Genomic DNA, 21,820 nt, shown 5'->3' on the forward strand with positions numbered 1-21,820 from the left:
ATGTATTATTGACCTTATTATTAATGTTTTAATGTTTAGTACATGCTGTTTACGGGTTCATGATTACTAGTCCCTCATAGCGCTTGCCCGAAGAAAGTGATCTTCAACTAGAACTGAAAATGAAACTAAAAGTTCTCCAAAGAATGTGATCCTAAATGAGAACTGAAAATGAAACCAAAGTAAAGCTCTCAAAAGAATATGATCCTAAATGAGAACTGAAAATGAAATCGAAGTAAAGCTCTCCAAAGAATATGATCCTAAATGACACCTGAAAATGAAACCAAAGTAAAGCTCTCCAAAGAATATGATCCTAAATGAGAACTGAAAATGAAACCAAAGTAAAGCTCTCCCGAGAATATGAACCTAAATGAGAACTGCAAATGAAACTGTAAAACTTCTCCAAAGAATGTAATCTCAAATGAGAACTGAAAATTAAACCAGGTAAAAGTTCTCAAAAGAATGTGATCTCAAATGAAAACTGAAAATGAAACATTGTAAAAGATCTCCAAAGAATGTGATCCTAAATGAGAACTAAAAATTAAACTTAAGTAAAGCTCGCCAGAGAATATGATCCTAAATGAGAACAGTAAAAGTTCTCCAAAGAATGTGATCTCATATGAGAACTGAAAATGAAACCCGGTAAAAGTTCTCAAAGAATGTGATCTTAAATGAGAGTCAAAATCTTCCAAGATTGTTATATTGAAAACTGAAAATGAAACTTTCTAAGATAAGACCAAATGAATCTTGTTAATCTTGAACGCAGAAAGGAATGAAGTGGGTGCTGATGCCCATTAACTAGTTGAGCATGCTTCAGAACAGAAGGCTTGTACAGTATGTGCAGAAATAAAAATAAATGAGAAGTGCAATTCTGTAAATTACAAATTGAGCAAATAAAATTTCAGCCAAATACTAATGATGTTCAGTCAAGTAACATTAGTCTATGGAAGTTAAGTAGATGCTGTGGGGGAGTTGTATGGAAGGAAATATATACTGGATCAAAATCATACAAGATGTACAAAAGTAAATAGTGATAAAGTGGGAGAAGGACAAGACTTGGAGGAGCTAGTTTATTTTTATAACATGTAGTAACTGAGACATTAAAAACAAAAATTATGTATACTGGTAGCTAAAATAGGTTCAGAGAAAAATATAAATGGTGTGAGCATGTAACAACTAAACAGCAAAGCAATGGGCACTGACAAAAAATTGGAGACTATTTTGAACAACTCGCATTACAAATGAGTTGCAAATAAATGTCTGGTACAAACACCAGAGTTCAAATTGTAGCAGCAGAGCTGAGACCCATGGATAATACTAGCAAATCCTGGAGAAAGGGCAAAAATGAACAGCTCAATCAGATAAAAATTCAGAAAGGGCACAAATGAACAGCTCAACCAGATAAAAATTCAGTGTTCAAGATGAGAGAGCCGAGATAACATTTATCATGTCTAATCCCATGAGGGGAAAACCTAATGCAAAAACATTTATAAGGAACATGAACGATCAAACCAATATAAGAAGGCTTCGTACATATTTGTAGATGGAAATGAAAGACTTCTCATACTGGTGTAAGGTATTTTGGTATTTGTTTAATTTTATAACTGCTTTGTATGACTTTTAAACCTTCCCTCCTGTGCTTTTGTTTAATGGTGCAAGGTGACGTTTGCTGCCAACTCACTGTCGGAGTTAGTTAAGGTTAGCCCAGCAGTAGAATAACATCTCGACAGTGACAGGTGATGGCTACCTGTTGGCCGCTGCAGGTCGAGGAGGAGATCGTCCTGAGAGTCGAGACCAACGTCCTTCAGTGCATAGTTATTTGAAGATGCTGGTGTTCTACTTCAAGGATGAAGGATGGTTAAACCATAACCATCACAGGAGGTTTCATCTTTGTGACGACTGAGGGTGTTGTTAATGTGGGAAGGCTACAGTTCCTTAAATTTTGATTAATATTTTGTTGTTAGTCTGCGATTGTCTTCCATGTGTACGTTGAGCAGTGTATAGCTCAAGATATTTTTGTATCTTTATATAATAAGGGTTTGAGCAAGTGTATGGCTCAGGTGTTATGTATGTAGTTGTGTATGTTGATTAGCAAATATTTGGCTCAGCTGCTTATTGTTGCTAAGCAAGTGTATGGCTCAAGTGTTTATTTATGCCACTGTTGATTTTGATTAGCAGTGTATGACCCTGAGATATTTTCATATCATAGTGTGATGGGGTTGAGCAAATGTATGGCACTAGTGTTGGGCAGGTGTATGGCCCTGATAATATAATGCCAAGTTTTATTATTTCATTTTTTTCTTTACTATTAACTGCTTTTGCTTTAATCATTTTTATTATACTTTTGGCTGGAACCTTAACTCAATTGTAAATATGTAAATTAACTTAGAGATAATAAATAAGTTTAAAATTATTTTAGTAGTTTACATGTATTTTGCTTTCTCCTTGATTTGCTCTGGGACTCCCTGGTCCCTCCAGTTCTGGTCCTAATTATTTATTTCTTCATGGTTCATGACACTGGTCAATAACACAAAGAGGCATCTCAAAAGAATAAGGACGATGCTTCTGAGTTATAAGTAGTACCAACACTAATGTCAAAACAAGTTGCAAACTGAAATTAAGTCAATATCAAAGCATATAAATTTCTAACTGAATGTGTTCATGGAGAATGGCTATGCCACAACAGATATCACCACCTCTCATTGAAAATACTTGACATTTTAGATCTTATAAGAATGTCACATTAATCACATCTCGCTTAAAGCTTACTCTTCAATTTTGAGAGACATCCAAGGACACTATAAAGATTAGAAGCAATACAGGCAAGGGCTACCAAATGAATATCATCAATCCGACATCAGAGGTCAGTTGATAAAAATCTTCAGATACTCAGAAATGAAAATATATTGCTGTTCAGTTTAATTAGTAGTGACCAAACTAGATCCAACATATGGGAATGTAATTAAAATGATTAAACACCAGCCATTGTGGATACTTCTTCACAAACAAGACAGCCACATTCTAGTGCACATTACTGGCTAAAGTTGTGAATAGGACTATTTCTTGCCAGTTTGATAATAGGTTACAAAAATTATTGTCACATTCTTGTGACCTTTTTGAGGCATCTCTGACAAGAATGTCTCTGAGGCACTTCTATTTGTCTAAATGTCAATAGCCCAATGTTTTATTATAATGAGATGAATTTAGTATACGTAATACATACTGAAAATATTTACAGCATACAACAAGGATAGACTATCCCCGTGTGGAACATGACAATCTGAGATGTGAAGGAGAATTTTCAAACTATAATTCAAATGTCTTTTATTTCATAATGCATTAACAATAATCTACTATTTAATAATAAACAACTTTCCCCAGAAATATTTAAGACTGGAGGGATTCCTAATGAGAACAGAATTTACCTTTATATCAGTGTCTGCATCATCATTACTTGACTGTGATTTCTTATGTGAGTGTAGGTAATCAAGCAAAGGCTTAAGGGCAACCCAACCAATCCCAGCTCCTCGACCAATTGTCATGCTAAAAGTGCCATGGGTTATATAACCAACTATCTTAAGAGAACAACACTGGAGTTCATGGTCTTTCCTCATTAACCACAATTTTTCCATGTTGCTGTTGTATGACCTGTGCTTTTCGAAGATGTCCTGCAAAGAGAAAAATTTTGCCAATTATTAATGAAGAATTCATAAAAGATTTAGTTTTCAATCATATCATGGTGGCAAAGAGACAAAAATGAAGTAAATGAAAGTCAACATCTTTTTAGCGCTTATGTAATACTAGATACTTGAGATATTCAAATGTAATGTAATTTAGAGAGCGCAGACAAATTACAATAAAATATTTTGGAAAAGTGAATGCATTAACACAAAAAGTACCTGTTTCTGGATGGGCTACAAATTTCTTAAACAGCTTATTGCATTTTCTTATACATGTACAATAGAAATTCACGAAGACTCCTAAAACCTTCTCTTGAATTACGCATACCAATTGTCCTACTTTATTCTCATTTGGTCATCCTCCAGTCAACAACAAATATCAAATCTTGGTAAAAATCAAATGCCATATGGAAAATTGATCAAATCTTCAACATTTTTAGTTTATCCAATCATTAAACTTTAAAAGAGTTGCAGTATATTAACCCTTAACTGCGTCAATATGCATTTGTAATTTACCCTCTGGGTGCATAAAATTTCATAAAAAAATGAAAATGCTCCAATTGACTTCAGAACCAATATTTTCCATATCTGGCATTATTTTTTTCTTAATGTGATTAAAGGCCTGAAAAATACTGATTTTTTTTTTTTTTTTTTTTTTTTTTTTTTTTTTTTTTTTTTTTTTTTTTTTTTTTTTAGAAAAAATGGTAAAAAAGTAAAAAAGTTTGGAGTGCATTACACATAATTCTTAACCCAACATTTTGTTTGGGGAGCTAAAATTTAAGAAAAGGCATGTGGATTGAATTTGCAACAATTTCTTGATAAATGACTATACAAAAATATTTTTTCTTCGGTAAAATAGGTACCTTTTACGTATCGCTTTTTTGAGATTTTGTAGTGTTGAAAGAAAGAATGGAAAAGAACTGGCAATATAACTTTTATTTTATACAGTTCAATTTTTATTATATGAAAATAACAGATATAAAGACAGGAATGAAATTAAAAAGTATTTAGTGCATTATATAAAAAAAATCTCTTCTCAAACGAAATGGGTATTTTCATTTAGAAAACTTTTAAATTAAAACTTCAGCTAACTACTATTTTTGTATTGCTTTTTACATTCACAGGTCTTTTTGTACTTGCTTACAGTATGGTGCATTTTGAAGCATGGCAAAATGAACAAAGGTGGTTTGTTAGGACAGGTTTCACAGTGATGTGTCGTTTGTTTTCTTTTGCACTGCCCCCCCCCCCCACCCCCCCACTCCCCCCCTCTTTTTAAGCAGCAGTCAGTACTTTTTATACTGCAAACAATATATTCAGGCTTGTGATTTTTGTTTACAAATTGAGTAATGAAATGCCTGCCTGTGAGTCTACTTGATAATGGTGATTCCAGTCTCCTCTTACCAATCAGTGGCCTTTTTGAATAACCTTCCAACAATCCATTTGCAAAACCATGTAAACTGCTACAAGATAAAGAGTTACTGTTTGATCAGTGGTAACTAACCATTAATCAAACGGTAACTCTTATTCAAACTTTTCCAGGATGAAAACTAAGCTAACCTACACAGCAAGCATAGGCTACATAGTTGTGTGAGTGATACAAAAACCAATAAAACAATCATTATCTTAGATAAAAATGTAAAACTAGAGTGAAAAACCAAAAGTAATCTAACCTACACAACTGTGCATGTGAAGCAAAAGCAAGACGGGAAATGCAAGAAAAAATAATAATGACGTGTTTTAAGTTTAGCTTGCATTGCTGTCAGTACTAACTTTTTAACACTTTCCAAATAAACTGGCAAAATCAATCAGTTATCATTTCCCAAACAACATCCATGAAGCCTAGACCTCTAAAACGCATTTTTTTCCTACATACATACATACATACTACATACGATACCTACATACATACATACATACATACGTACATACACACACACACACACACACACACACATATATATATATATATATATATATAATATATATACATATATATATATATATATATATATATATATATATATATATATATATATACACACATATGGTATATGAGGAAAAGTATGTCTTTATATAGCCTAACATAAAAACATACATAGTTTACTGATTCATACATTTGTGTTCATTTACGATCGATTAAAAGGCTCAAATTTTAAATGACCAGTTAAAGGGCCAAACAATAACATTTAGGTTCTGGCCATTATATCTGCTGCAGTCTACTATTATATAAGCTTGTGGTAACTTATAAAAATATTACTCTCAACCAGCATTGATTCATAACACAAAAAATGCATAAATACGTAAAACATACCAAGTTATAACGAATAAATGAACAAAATACAAGTCATCTCTTGCCCAGCTGGGCATAAACATTGAGGTCTTTTGTTATTGTTATGTTTCGGGACGCCACCAATAGATGGTGCTAGATATTGCCATCAAGTTTTCTATTATTGTAAATCAAAGAAAATGGAATAGTAATTATGTATTAGGGTACACATTTTTCTATGGTGGTAAACCAGTGTCGACGTTCGCTTTTCTATAATGAGTGTGTCGTCGCTCAGGGGCGACAGTTGCACTCTAAGGGTTAAAATACAAATATTTTCATAACATTAGATTTTGTATATACTTACCCAGTAATTATATCGCTTAAGAGTTCCCTACTCTACGGCAGCCTAAATTCCACACTTCAATGGCTCAGTGTAGGTATACAGTGCTGTCCCCTTACGACAACACAAGGAACGACTTAGCGGGTGGGCTCTGATCATATTACTTGGTAAGTACGTATATACAAAAGGTAATTTTATTTTAAAAATATCATTTTTGTACATGTGACTAACCCAGTAATTATATCGCTGATTTCACATTGAATGGAAGTGGAATCATGGACATATTCTACTCCAAAGCCTTAAGTCATGTAATGAATTTGAAATAGAAAAGTTGCTAGCATTGGAAAAACAACGCTTGTTGTTCCTATCATTTAAGATAGTATGCAGATGAATACTGCCTCTGGTTGGTGCTCATCTCAACTGGTAGTGGTGTGGAGGTAAAGTCAAGGGTCGCCTCGTACTTAAGGGGAACTTTGTAGCAAGGGGAATGGTCCTATGGCTAGCAAAGTATGATAGGTGCCCATCCTTGCCCTGGGTGCAGTACCAAAATAAAACAACCAGAAAACACTGACACCTACACTGAAAAAACAACATGACCCATCCACTAAGAATGGTGGGTGCTCCAGGTGCACCATACCTCCTGGCTCTCCAAACTCAGCACCTTACTGAAAAGGTGAAGAGATAATAGAACATCCTGTACTTCCTTCCACAATGTAATGCCAGTCATTAACAATGGTCTTGAGATATTGAAAAATTTAAATATTTTTTTTATTTACATAAAAAAGAAAACAAAAATGATAAGCAAAGATTGTTTATGTCTTCGGTAGATCTATAGAAGAATGGGCTTGAAGAGCAACAAATGACTGAAACTAAAGAGGAAGAGGCTGTTCTTATATCCTTAGCTTTGTTCCCAACGAGGCCAATAGACACTCCACAACACTGTGTGTCTCAAACATGAAGCCCATATAAAATGGGAGACCACATGTTTAGACAGAGGAAGAGACGAGTTCTTACTATAACTTCCTAGGGTATGGTTGGACCTCTGATTCCTGTTGCAATGAAGGCTGGAAGTCTTTATTTAGCCGTATAAACAAACAGGAATACAGGCAGTCCCCGGGTTACGACGGGGGTTCCGTTCTTGAGACGCGTCGTAAGCCGAAAATCGTCGTAAGCCAGAAAATCGTCAAAAATCCTAAGAAAACCTTACTTTCAATGCTTTGGGTGCATTGAAAACTATGTAAACTGCATTCTCATTGCATTTTTCATCAAAAAAACTTTAAAATATTATTATTTTGCATTTTTGGTGTCATATTTCATCTGCCAGTTCAGTGTTCTAGGCGTCGTAACCCTGGAAATAATTTCTGATGAATATAATTGAAAAGCGTCGTAACCTCGGAACGTCGTAAGCTGAGACCGTCGTAACTCAGGGACTGCCTGTATACTGTCACTGCAAAGGTTGGTTCAGGGAGTAACTCTTCTGTTTACCCTTGAAGCAGAGCTATCAGTGCAGGCAAAGTTTTCTAATGTTCCCTCCATGGTTAACAACTAGTAGTTGAACACTTTTACAAATTAAGAGAAAATAGTTCAAGACTAAAAACTGCATTATTTGTCTGATCAATCATTCTGAATAATTGCAGTGGTCTATGCGATAATTGAAACAAAGCTGAAGACTTCAAGACTCCTGTTGTACCATGGGGTAAACAGTTTTTTGAGATTACGCTGGCCTTATGTCAGTACAGGCTCTTGCTCATAGAGCAGCCCGTAGAGGGTAAACAGAAAGACAATGCAGAATCTAATGAGACATAACTGTCAGATGATTCTTGTAATGGTAATTGAGGAGCCCAAAACAGGAACCATAAGCGAGAATCTAAAGCCAACCAAAGACATACGTATGTAATGGTTGGGCAGAGATTCAAGTTAGGTGTTAACAGTCGACAGAGGAAAAACAAACTAGGACGAACAAGATCTTAGTGAGTAGCCAGGCACTCAACTCAACTCCATGGGCTGAGTTGCATGGTAGTACATTTTGTCTTGGCATGTGTTCATCTTATATAGCTATTGAGTGCACAACAGATACTCGAGCAACTGCAAGTTAATCGAAACATGAGGGACAGCAATCCTCTTGTTTAGTGATAATGCTAAAGCTGTGGTGGTGTTGCCAAACAAAACCACTAGACATCTCAAAGTCCGAATTGGATACTTTTGGGAGGCACAAAAGACTGTCATAAGTTTCAGATTACTACCAGCAACTATGGTTACGATAAGGTACTATTTGTCTTCCTCACACACTAAGGCTAACTTACCAGTGTGCATCTATCACTCAGACGGTGCAACTGATAACGGATGCCTGCCGCAAGAATATACAAAAATATTTGTAGGCTACTGGTGGTTGAACGCCCTCTTAATTCTTCTTCACTTCGAAAGAGAAAAAGAATGACTGGAGGCAGATATCCTTTATTCTCTAACGAAGAGAGTGAACGAGATGCTATCCCGAAGGACGGTTTCTACGGCATTAACAGGACACCAAAGACGACTAGTCCATGCTGAACTGGTTGTTCCCATAACCAAATAAACATACGTCCGGTGATATCCTAATGATAGAACCAGGAACATAGGCACTCAAATCCAAACAATGGGGAGTACACTCTATTGAGTTCCTATTATTTCCTCATCCATCACAGATAACGTGCGCGGTCATCAACTTGCAGTGATGATAGCAAAATACGAACTTAGGAAAACATATTCGCCTCAGCAAAAAATGCTTCCAAAGGGGAGAGTATGGGCTCTCACAGATCAATCGGAGCCTTCTCGTCCTAAAATTGGTTAGATCACAGGAACACGATAGTTGAGTGGAGTTGAATGCACCTAAAGATGGTGAAAACTTGCCATGTCTCGCCACACAACTGCCTTCTCCATGATCAAAAACCTCACAAAGAGGACTAAACGTACAGACTTTACTGCACGACTCAAGTGATATCCTAATCAAGTGGTAGGACAAGAGCAAATGAAAGATCCCGTAGTGTCGACGAAGATGAACGAGGAGACGGTCATCAGGCATCCAACAGCTAGTGCCAAACTACAAATAGCTGGTGTCAGGGAAGGCATGGAAAGCTCCAGGCGCGCTGAAGCATGGGAGTGTAGCTCCTCAGATGGTGCAGAGCACCTGGACGGAGATTAGTGCTCGACCAAAAAACACCAGATACTAGAGAGATCCCAGCACCAAACCTGTTGTCCATCCAAAATGCCAAAGCAGGATCAGCGCTCTGATCCACTTTCTCTTCAACAGACAAGTCAGTAATTCCACCTTTAAGAGTGTATATGAGAAGGCAAGCAAGTCCACGCATCTGGCACAAAAGCCTGGGAGAGGACTGGCTATCAAAAGCAGAGGTAACTTACGAGATTGAACACCTAGGCGCTAGTACAGGACGCTCAAAATTATAACTAATCCAGCTGTGTTAAGTCAAAACCCACAAGCACATCACAAGATGCCTTATCAATGGCTGTCTGCCGATACCTGGGAATAGCCACAGGTTCGACAGAGGGGGCAACCCCCTCGCACCCCCCTTCGACTACCAGTATGTCCTTTCCTAGGCTGTTCTTGGCCGTGAATCAAGTCTAGGAGATCCGAGGGGTCAGATAGTCACCTCCTCTAACACATATCCAGAAAAACGCCTTACCAGCGGCTGTCTGTCGATACCTGGGACCGACAAACAACAGGTTCGACTGAGGGAGCAACTGTCTGTATGAAACCCCCAACCTCCCCTGGACCTCCGGTATGTCTTCTCCCCGGGTGTGGGGGAGCGGGACAGTGACCTTTGTCTAGGAGAATCGAGGGACAAGTAGCCACCTCCTCCACTACACACTTCATTGTAACATTGATAAATCCATGATAATCAAAATAAAATGCTGGCAAAGGCATGGGAAGGAAGCGATGGAGCCAGGCACAGGAGCAAATGACTAAGATAGGAGGGATAGTAGGAGAGAACTGGTGTCAGCTTTGGGAGGCTTGAGACGAGAGTCGGTAGGCGAGGGGCGAACACTGGGCGTTAGGCAGGAACAGGCGCCCAAAAATGTTGGGTGTTTGGCAGCCATTGTTGACCTAAACACTGGGTGCTTGGCAGTCACTGGCGCCCGAAACACTGGGGGCTCAGCAACTACTGGCGCCCGAAAACTCAGTGCTTGGTAGCTACTGGCGCCCAAAACACTGGGCGCTTGGCAGCCACTGGCACCCGAATCAGTGCCCAGGGGTGGACACTCAGACAGTTGGTGTTTTGATTAGGCTGGCTTTATGCCAGTAAGGCTCTTGCTCCTGACAGACAAGAGCCAAGATGCCAACAGCTCTGGAGATCTGAGTTACTTATTACTTTATGCAAATAACTGATCTGTAATCGATTATCTACCATACATGAAATTCTGGTATCTAGGCAAGAAAGAATGCTAAAAATGTATGAATAACATTAGTGTTTCCTATATTCAGTCTTTGTATTTAAATAACGCTAAATGACGCTCGGACAGACTAGCATTTTTATTTCCTTACAATCACGAAAATGCACATGTACATTTTTGTAGAATGTAACAAAACAAATTTGACTCTAATATTGTAAATTACTGTGCTTTTATTCTCCAATTAGTGATAAAAGAATAAAATAAGTATTTACATACATATGAAATAGCATTTCATATATTCAGATGTGTATTGAAAATTAATGTAAATGTATATAGATTTACGCTCTGAAAAAAGAATAAATTTATGTTAAGAAGTATTTTTCATGTTTAGTCTCAAAGCAAATGAGACTCTAATATGAGAGAATACAACAGATATTTACAAATAACTGATTACTCAAAAAGAAAACACTGGTAGAATTAGAATTATCAGGAATTCTAAATAATTGAATTCAGACAATAACCGATTACACAGTGTCATACCAGCCTCCTTGGGTCATACCCCACAAATTGCTTCGAGTGGCCTGAGCTCCAATCCGAACAAGCGAGTTGGAGGTTAAGTTACCGAACATGAACGTTCACAACTGTACGACACCAAGAAAATACTTCCATACACCAAGGCCAGCCCAGCTCTCTCTTTAACGTACCGAAGTACTACTGCCGAAGCAAAACCCGATAGTTAATTAATACTAGATTGACAGAAAAATCCACCTATGGCCTTCAGCAGTCAAACAATAACACCATACTCTCCATACTACATTTTCCACCTCCACCTTTGTCTCTGCAAAGGGAAGTGATGAGTATCGCAGGCATGTTAACCAAAAAAAATAAAAAAATGTGTTGGCCTAAATGCCAACATTTAGTCTAAAAGAAGGTCTTACCATTCGCAAATTACCTTCAAGGTTAATTATATTTACCGGTGCTTTGCGACTAGACTATAATCAGTAAACAAAACCACAAAATTAAAATATCACATAATGCAATGATGCAACATTCCTGCACATTCAAGAATTACTTTTAAAGGTAATCATTAATGGGTGACTTACATGTAGCCTAATCCCGGTAAGTAAATAAATGATAAAGATACCAATTTCCAGCCCTCTAGCCTCAGTAGTTTTCTTTTACAGAACACTAAAACCTTACCCTCTTTGTAGTTTTCCAAACCCTGTAATATTTCAGATTAAAATACACTTACATCAACCTGAAGCAACAAATGCATTTGACTATTTCAGAATCTGCAAAATTATGGAGAAATATTACTACAGGTTACCTAACAGTTAATTTAGTTCTAGTACTGATTATGCATGTGAAAGGACATATTTCCTTGGAAACTGAATTTTGTTTAACTTAATTTTGCACTCAAAATTAGTTAATCTAGGTAAGTGGCTTGTCAATTTAGGGTACTGGCTTCTTAAAAAGGGAGTTTGTACGTACATATATAAACAGGGAGTCTGTGCGTATATGAGGGATGTACGTAAATGGGGGGGGGGGGGGGGGGGAGACAAAGGTATATTTGAGGCCCCACCCTCCAGAAAGGGGGAGGTAATTAAGTATACCTTAGTTTAACCAGACCACTGAGCTAATTAACAGCTCCCCTAGGGCTGGCCTGAAGGATTAGATATTTTCACTTGGATAGGAACCAATTGGTTACCTAGCAATGGGACCTACAGCATTTTGTGGGATCCGGACCACATTAGTATACTACCGAGAAATGAATTTCTAATTACCAGAAACAAATTCCTCTGATTCCACGTTGGCAAAGCAGGGAATTGAACAAGTAGGCGAGCACATAACCCACTCGTCCGTGGAACTTGAAAGGGGAGGTGGTGAGCGAAGAAGCCTAACCAGCTGGGAGGGCTTGGGGGCACTGTAAGGGCACCCCCAAAGAACATCTTTATAAATATCAACAAAATAGGAACAATTTAAAGCTACTTGTAAAGGAAATTTGAAGAATTTTTATTCCTTAAAAATGCTGTACATCAAATTTTGAGATAATAAATGAAGATGAAACGGAAGTGGAAATTTCTAAACAAGTTACAAACTATAGCATTGGTTCTAGAATACCTGCAATCTAACATGTTGCATTAAATATACCTCAATACCTACACAAAGGTCATTTAGGAAAACAGAAAAGCAGATGTGAACATGAAGATCTTCTTAATCTTGGGAAAATGTGTAGATATAAAAATGGTACACAATTTTAACAAGGATGTACTTACCATAACAGAGAAACTAAACTAGTTGAGCAGTTTTTTTCAGGTTTCAAACATGAAAGAATCATTTTTTTTTTTATTTTTTAAATTCCAGTTTTGAAGGAAAACCTAAAAAACTTCCTCTCAACTAGTTTCTCTGTTATGGTAAGTTTATAACCCATAAACGCCGAAGCGGTATTTTAAAAATCGTCTCCTGTATGCAGGCGGCATTCGCGAGTGAGCGCCGAAGCGTAAAAAATGTTTTTTTTTTTAAATCACAGCACGCTTAGTTTTCAAGATTAAGAGTTCATTTTTGGCTCCTTTTTTTGTCATTGCCTGAAGTTTGGTATGCAACCATCAGAAATGAAAAAAAAAATATCATTATCATATATAAATATTGGGATATATGACAGCGCGAAAAAAAATTTCATATATAATTGTATACAAATCGCGCTGTGAGCAAGACGGTTAAAGCTAACAAGTAAATTTTTTTTCGTTGTATTGTACACTAAATTTCAATAATTTTGGTATATAACACATTGTAAAACAATCAAGGCAACACAGACAAAATATTATCACAAAATGATGCATGAATTCGTAATGCGCGGACATAAAAAAAAAAAAAAAAAAAAAAAAAAAAAGATGTTTTCAAAAATTCACCATAAATCGAAATATTGTGCTAGAGACTTCCCGTTTGTTGAAAAATGAAGGTAATTGATTGAATATTACTAGACTGTAAGTGTTGTAGCTTACAATTGCAGTTTTCGACCATTTCGGTTGAGTTAAAGTTGACCGAAGGACGAATTTTTTCTATTTATCGTTATTTATATGAAAATATTTCAACTGATAAAAAAGCTACAACCATGGGTTCTTTTAAGTAGTATTCTACATGAAATTGCGCACATTTTCATATATAAAACTTTATGTAACGGCTAATTTAAAATGGTGTAAACATTACGACAATCGGACGAAAAAATTTATGATTTTTTCAGAAGAGTTACTGCGCGGACGTAAGGAAAAAGTTTATTCCATAAATTCACCATAAATCGAAATATTGTGTTAGAGACTTCCAATTTGTTGCAAAATAAAGGTAAACATTAGAATATTATCAGAATGTAATATTTTTAGCTTACAATTGCGTTTTTTTACCATTTCGGTCAAGTTAAATTTGACCGAATGTTGAAATTTTGGCACTTATCGTTATTTATATGAAAATATTTCGAAATTGATAAAAGCTACAATCATGGGTTGTTTATTGTTGTATTCTACATGAAATTGCACACATTTTCATATATAAAACTTTATGTAATGGCTAATTTAAAATGGTGCAAACATTACGATAATCGCACGAAAAAATTTATGATTTTTTCGGAAGAGTTACCGCGCGGACGTAAGGAAAATGTTTTTTTTTTCATAAATTCACCATAAATCGAAATATTGTGCTAGAGACTTCCAATTTGTTGCAAAATAAAGGTAAATGATTGAATATTACTAGAATGTAAGAGTTTTAGCTTTACTTGCTTGTTTTTTTTACCATTTTCGGTCGAGTCAAATTTGACCGAAGATTGAAATTTTGGCACTTATTGTTATTTATATGAAAATATTTCAAAACTGATAAAAGCTACAACCATGGGTTCTTTTTAGTTGTATTCTACATGAAATTGCGCACATTTCTATATATAAAACTTTATGTAACGGCTAATTTAAAATGTGCAAACATTACAACAATCGGACAAAAAAATTTATGATTTTTTCGGAAGAGTTAATGCACGGATGTAAGGATAAAGTTTTTTCATAAATTCACCATAAATTGAAATATTGTGCTAGAGACTTCCAATTTGTTGCAAAATGAAGGTAAATGATTGAATATTACTAGAATATAAGATTTTTAGCTTACAATTGCGTTTTTCGTCCATTTCGGTAGAGTCAAATTTGACCGAAGGTTGAAATTTTGGCACTTATCGTTATTTATATGAAAATATTTCAAAACTGATAAAAGCTACAACCATGAGTTGTTTTTGTTGTATTCTACATGAAACTGCACATTTTCATATATAATACTCCATGTAACGGCTAATATGAAATGGTGCAAAAATTATGTCAAAGTGATGAAATAATTTCTGAGATGTGTCGCTGATGCTTTTTAGTGCGAGGAGAAAGAATTCGCACTTGCGTGCCTGGGTAATGATTGTAAACAAAACAACGCCTTGATCCGTGAGCTCCCAGCATGATTCAAAAGTTTTCGCCTAGTAGGCCTATAACTATTTTTCCGCGAATTTAAAAAAAAAAATTTTTTATATTGACGTATATACATCCAATCGGCACCCAACAGACAATTTATATTGACGTTTAATACATCCAATCGGCGTTAAAGGGTTAACTGTACTATACCTTAATGCATAAAGAATTTTGTTAGGATGCAGTTCAAAAGTGAGGAATAAAGAAAGGGAAAATAAAAAAAAAAGATATACATATACTTGACCAAAATCAGCACAAGATTGGAAAAATGTCAATAAACATTTAAATTTAAAATACATTTATATATAAAAAAAACATCAATATAATTACTATTCTCAGAGCAAAAAACCCACAAACCTTATTGCTATCTTCTAGGTGTTGAAGAGCCATCTCAGTTACTTTTTTGAAGGTAGGCTGACTTTGCACAAAACCCCCTGTACTAAATTCCTGGTCAACTTTCATTTTGGTTTTGGTTTTCATATCATGTATTTTCCTCTGAAATTAAAAAACAGCTGGCTTTAATAGTGCAATTCACCACTGACTTTTTAATAGTACACATGAATAAGTACAAAAAGGAGAAGGCAATAGTCAGTACATGCAGACCAGTTCAACACAAATGCCTATTAGCTCGACATGAATTTTGTTTGAAGTTCATATATCAAGTTACACCAATGAATAACGTCAACCCTACATGCAAATAAGGAAGCACTATGTATTTTCATACATGGTACATTATATAATACATATATAAATATCCATAAATTGTCAACACTCATTGATGAACTACCCTCAATGTTTACCAATAACATGTTTCTTGATTAAGTTTGTCTTCTTTCCTTCACAGTCTTGCAAAATACTAAAGACTTGTCATTATTAAATTGTTCAAGTAGATAAAGCTAAAAATATAAAATCTCCTGTCTAGAGTCTGTAACAAATCTTGTGATATTCTAACTCAACTTACCCATATACAGACCTTACATGTAAAGCCCTTAGGTGAATATTTTGCCATAATGCTTGTTAATTCCCAGGTTTCTGACAGGGTCTACCAAAAATACCCCATTTAGCAAAGTCATGTATTAAATTTTAACTTTCCTTAAGGGGGCCGGCCGGAACGCCTATACATGGAGGTATAGGGCGAAAAATGCAAAGTCATGAAAAAATTCATGGAGCTTCATATGGCAATTGAGAATACGTATACGAAATATTTCGTCAAAATTCCTCTTACTTTCGTAGTTACAGGGTAATTAGTTAACGTAACTCAATAAGCCTAAAACATTGATCCGTACAAGAAAATGCAATATTTCCTCTATTATCGTAAATTTTGATAATTATTGTCAAAGAAATTGGGAGAAATGGCATCTGTAGACATTCCCCGAGTCGAGAAGGAGACTTCAGGCCAAGTCCAGTCCTGATAATGATTTAGTGCGATCACAGAGTTCGAGTAGTCTACACGTTCCACTTCACCTCTGACGTACGCCTGCTTTTACGTATGTTTATGTATGTTTCGGCAAGAATTTCATCATGCCAATGAGGAAAAGACAAGGAAAACATCTCGCTAACATACAGAATAAGAAAAATCGCTCAAGTATTATTACAGAATATCATAATATATGCGTAGTTAGTGAAGAGAGAGGGGAGGGTTGCTTAGTAACGCCTCCGTCTTGCTTGACAGCACACGTCACACTGTGCCCAAGGCTACGACGATCTTTGAGCAAAGAGGTCTTCATATATGATAAATAACAAAGTTTTGGTTTTTTAAAACCCAAAATGGAATATGAAATTCATAATAATCATGATTTGTTAAATTGTCTTTGTAAAAAAAGAGTACGCCTTCGAGTTTCACCTCTTGACATTCTCTTGCAATTACGTTTGTTTATCTTTGTTTCGGGCAAGAATTTCATCATGCCAAAGAGGAAAATACAAGGAAAACATCTCGCTAACATACAGAAGAAGAAAATTCGCTGTAATAAGCCGAGTTAGCGAAGGGGAGAGAGAGAATTGCGTAGGAAGGAGTGCCCCATCTTGCCTCAAGCAGTGCCCCAGGCTGCGATATATGAGCAAAGGGATCATCATTTATGATTAAATTATGATAAATAAAATAGTTTTGGTTTATTAATACACAAAAAAGAAATATACATTCATAATAATCATTATTTATTAACATTGTCTTTATAGAAATACGAAGGAAAACTTTGAACGCCCGTATCTCAAAACTATACTTATTGACCTTCAAAATCTATCTTCTCACTTAGTTTTAAAGCTATAACATTGAAATTTGGTATATAACTCAGAAAGACATTATAGAACAATCAAATAGAGCCCTTTTTTCCAATTTTTGTTTCGTCTCTTTTTTATAAATTTTTTTCTCCTGATTTATAGGGTTTATTTTTTTACCATATTGAAAAATTCATATCTTGCAAAAAAATTACTTTTAGAAAAAAAACTCTCCATTCGATTGGAGGTCTACATCAGGTCTATATATGGTAGTAATCCCAGGTCTTAATATTAAATATCAAGGGAGGAGATAGAATTTGAAAAATGGTTATTTTCGGGATAAATCGCCCTGGCGTCACAAAACCGAAGGTCAGAGGCGAAAATCATATGCGGTTTGGAGATGTCCCAAGTCACCTTATTAAGTGGTATGAATATCAAAGTCCTGTCCTTAAAAAAGGGCATTAGCCGGCCAGCCCCCTTAACTATCTCTGCAAACTCCTTCTCAGCTTAGCAAAGCTGTTTAATTTCACTTGTAGTTGATAATGATGTATCTACCCTCCTCCTTACTTTAGTGGAACCCCACAGAGACCTATTTCTCTCACAAATAATTTTCCTTTTCTTCATCAGAAATTACTAGAAAACTCCTCTTAACCCTTAAACGCCGAAGCGGTAAATAAAAAAATGACTCCCGTGTGCCGGAGGGGTTTGAGAGTGAGAGCGTAAGCGGAAAAAATATTTTTTTCAAAAAATCACAGCGCGCTTAGTTTTCAAGATTAAGAGTTCATTTTTGGCTCATTTTTTTGTCATTGCTTGAAGTTTAGTATGCAACCATCAGAAATGAAAAAAATTTATTCATCATATATAAATAATGCGATATATGATAGCGCAAAAACGAAATTTCGTAATTGTATTCAAATCGCGCTGTGCGCCAAACGGTTAGAGGTAACAAGTTACTTTTTTTTTCGTTGTAATGTGCACTAAATTGCGATCATTTTGATATATAACACATTGTAAAACGATAAAAGCAACACAGAGAAAATATTATCACAAAATGATGCATGAATTCGTAGCGCGCGGATGTAAAAAAATAATTTTTTAAAAAATTCACCATAAATCGAAATAGTTATAGAGACTTGCAATTTGTTTCAAAATAAAGGAAAATGATTGAATATTACGATACTGTAAGAGTTTTAGCTTACAAATGCAGTTTTCGACCATTTCGAACGAGTTAAAGTTGGCCGAATGTCGAATTTTCGTTTAAAATTTTATTTTATATGCAAATATAAAAAAAATGAGAAATGCTACAACCTTCCAATAATTTTGGTTATATTGTGCATGTTTTTGCGCACATTTTCATATATAAAACTCTAAAAAAAGCGTAATATGAAAAGGCTCAAATATTAGGAGAATCTGACCTACGCGTTTCTGAGATTTTGGGCCGAGAATCGGCGCGCGGACGGAATAAAAAAAATATTTTTTTCAAATATTCACAATAAATCGAGATATTGTTCTAGAGACTTGCAATTTGTTTTAAAATGAAGATAAATGATTGAATATTACTAGACTGTAAGATTTTTATGTTATAAATGCGTTTTTTAACCTTTTCGGTTGAGTCAAAGTTGACCGATCGTAGTTTTTTTCGTACTTATCGTACTTTATATGCAAATATTTAAAAAATGATAAATGCTACAACCTTCCAATATTTTTTGTTATATTGTGCACGTTTTTGCGCACATTTCCATATATCCAAACCCTTTAAAAAAAGCGTAATATGAAAAGGCACAAATATTAGGAGAATGTGACCTACGCGTTTCCGAGATTTTCGGCCGAGAATCGGCGAGCGGACGGAATAAAAATATTTTTTCAATATTCACCATAAATCGAGATATTGTTCTAGAGACTTGCAATATGTTTTAAATTGAAGATAAATGATTGAATATTTACTAGACTGTAAGATTTTTATGTTATAAATGCGTTTTTGACCTTTTCGGTTGAGTCAAAGTTGACCGATCGTAGTTTTTTTCGTACTTATCGTACTTTATATGCAAATATTTCAAAAATGAGAAATGCTACAACCTTCCAATATTTTGTGTTATATTGTGCACGTTTTTGCGCACATTCTCCATATATAAACCGGTTTAAAAAAAGCCGTAATATGGAAAAAGCGGCCTCAAATATTAGGAGAATGTGACCTACGCGTTTCCGAGATTTTCGGCCGAGAATCGTCGCTCGGAGGGGAAAAAAAATATTTTTTTTCAAAAATTCACCATAAATCGAGATATTGTCTAGAGACTTGCAATATGTTTTAAAATGTAGATAAATGATGAATATACTAGTCTGTAAGATTTTTATGGTTTTTTTTTTTTGTTATAAATGCGTTTTTTGACCGACCTTTTCGGTTGAGTCAAAGTTGACCGATCGTAGTTTTTTTTTTTTTTTTTTTTGTTTTTTTTTTTTTTTTTTTTTCGTACTTATCGTACTTTATATGCATATTTTTCAAAAATGATAAATGCTACAACCTTCCAATATTTTTTGTTATATTGTGCATGTTTTTTGCGCACAGTTTCCATACATAAACCTTTAAAAAAAGCGTAATATGAAAAGGCTCAAATATTAGGAGAATGTTGACCTACGCGTTTCGGAGATTTTCGGCCGAGAATCGGCGCGCGGAGGGGAAAAAAATATTTTTTTCAAAAATTCACCATAAATCGAGATATTGTTCTAGAGACTTGCAATTTGTTTTAAAATGAATATAAATGATTGAATATTACTAGACTGTAAGATTTTTATGTTATAAATGCGTTTTTTGACCTTTTTCGGTTGAGTCAAAGTTGACCGATCGTAGTTTTTTTTTCGTACTTATCGTACTTTATATGCAAATATTTCAAAAATGAAAAATGCTACAACCTTCCAATATTTTTTGTTATATTGTGCATGTTTTTGCGCACATTTCCATATATAAAACTATAAAATAAGCGTAATATGAAAAGGCACAACTATTAGGAGAATGTGACCTACGCGTTTCGGAGATTTTCGGCCGAGAATCGGCTAGCGGAGGGAGTAAAAATATTTTTTTCAAATATTCACCATAAATCGAGATATTGTTCTAGAGACTTGTAATTTGTTTTAAAGTGAAGGTAAATGATTGAATATTACTAGACTGTAAGTAATTTGCTTACCCCAAAAAAAAAAATATAGTTGGCCCTCCTATCTGCCCTTTCCTCTAGGGGCAGATCTGCAGCTCGGGGCAGGGGGTCAGTTATGGAAGGCCACTCATCAGGATCGAAGTTGATAAGGGCATTCCCGGCTACCTCTAGGAACTGTATGTGGGTCAACCTCGGAAGATTGTCACCGCGGTACCCACAGTACAGTATGTAGGCATTTTGGAGGGCCAACTGAAGGATGTATTTGAGGAGCTTCTGTGTCCACCTTCTGGTTCTCCTGGCGAAGGGATAGTACTGGATGAGCTGATCAAAGAGATCAACTCCTCCCATGTGCCTGTTGTAGTGCCCAATGACAGTAGGCCGCTCAGTACGAAACTCCTCAAACACAACTCGGCCCTGTCGACGTGTCTTCTTCCGGTGTATGATCTCTTCTTGGATGGGTTCATGACTCGTCGTAATCATGGGGACGAGTCGGACACCCTTCCAACAGATGACGAAGACAGCGCCCTTCTGCCGCCACTCTGTCTCTCCTCTTGCCAGGTGTTGCGGATGACTAGCGAACCTCTTGAGGACATTCGGGGCCCCACGCACCAACCAAAGGGTACCACTGACGTGAACACCTGCTTCATACAGTTCCTGGGCCAGGGATACCGAGTTATAATAATTATCCATAAATAGGTGATATCCCTGGTTACGGAAACGTCCCACAAGGTTGAATACAGTGTCACGCAGAGTGGAGAAGACCCCGGTATAGTAGTACACTGAAAAGTCCACAACGTATCCAGTGTTGGCCTCGGTAATGAGAAAGAATTTCACACCATATTTCTTTGGCTTCTTGGGGTTATACACTTTTATACTAAGACGTCCTTTGTAAGGCATCATCCCCTCATCCAAAGACAGGTTCTTTCCAGGAATCACGAGATTACTACACCGCTCACGGGATATAATCCACACTGTACGCACCTAAAATGAGGCGATCACTGTTATTCCGGGGTATGGCCCCGGCCTTCGGTTGAAGGCGTTGAAGTACCTGTCCAACGCCAGGAAATTATCACGGGACATAACGCCAGGCACATTCGGCATACATAAAAAATAATTTCTCCTCCAATATTGCCTGACGTCGACAGCAGGTGTCATACCAAAATAAATGTGGAGCCCTAAAAAATGTGCCATGTCAATGAGGTTGCAACCCCGCCAGTAATACGACAAGGTCGTCCTCAGCTCATACCGGCAGTACCGAGCGTAGTCCTCCACCGTCTCGTGTACCAGGTATTCCAGCAATTCCC

General features: G+C 36.1%; 1 protein-coding gene across 1 annotated transcript in view; it reads right to left on the reverse strand.

Annotated features, from left to right (window-relative positions):
• Positions 1 to 3,304: 3,304 nt before the first annotated feature.
• The window catches only part of LOC135205517 (ribonucleases P/MRP protein subunit POP1-like), a gene marked incomplete in the record, with an annotated part of 122,013 nt that continues 103,497 nt past the window's right edge, over positions 3,305 to 21,820 (reverse strand). Inside the window, 2 exon segments of the mRNA XM_064236260.1 lie at positions 3,305 to 3,665; positions 15,514 to 15,651. Of these exon segments, the coding sequence (XP_064092330.1) occupies positions 3,351 to 3,665; positions 15,514 to 15,651 (453 nt within the window).

Source organism: Macrobrachium nipponense, chromosome 24, assembly GCF_015104395.2.
Source record: "Macrobrachium nipponense isolate FS-2020 chromosome 24, ASM1510439v2, whole genome shotgun sequence".
In the NCBI taxonomy this organism is placed as follows: Eukaryota; Metazoa; Arthropoda; class Malacostraca; order Decapoda; family Palaemonidae; genus Macrobrachium; species Macrobrachium nipponense.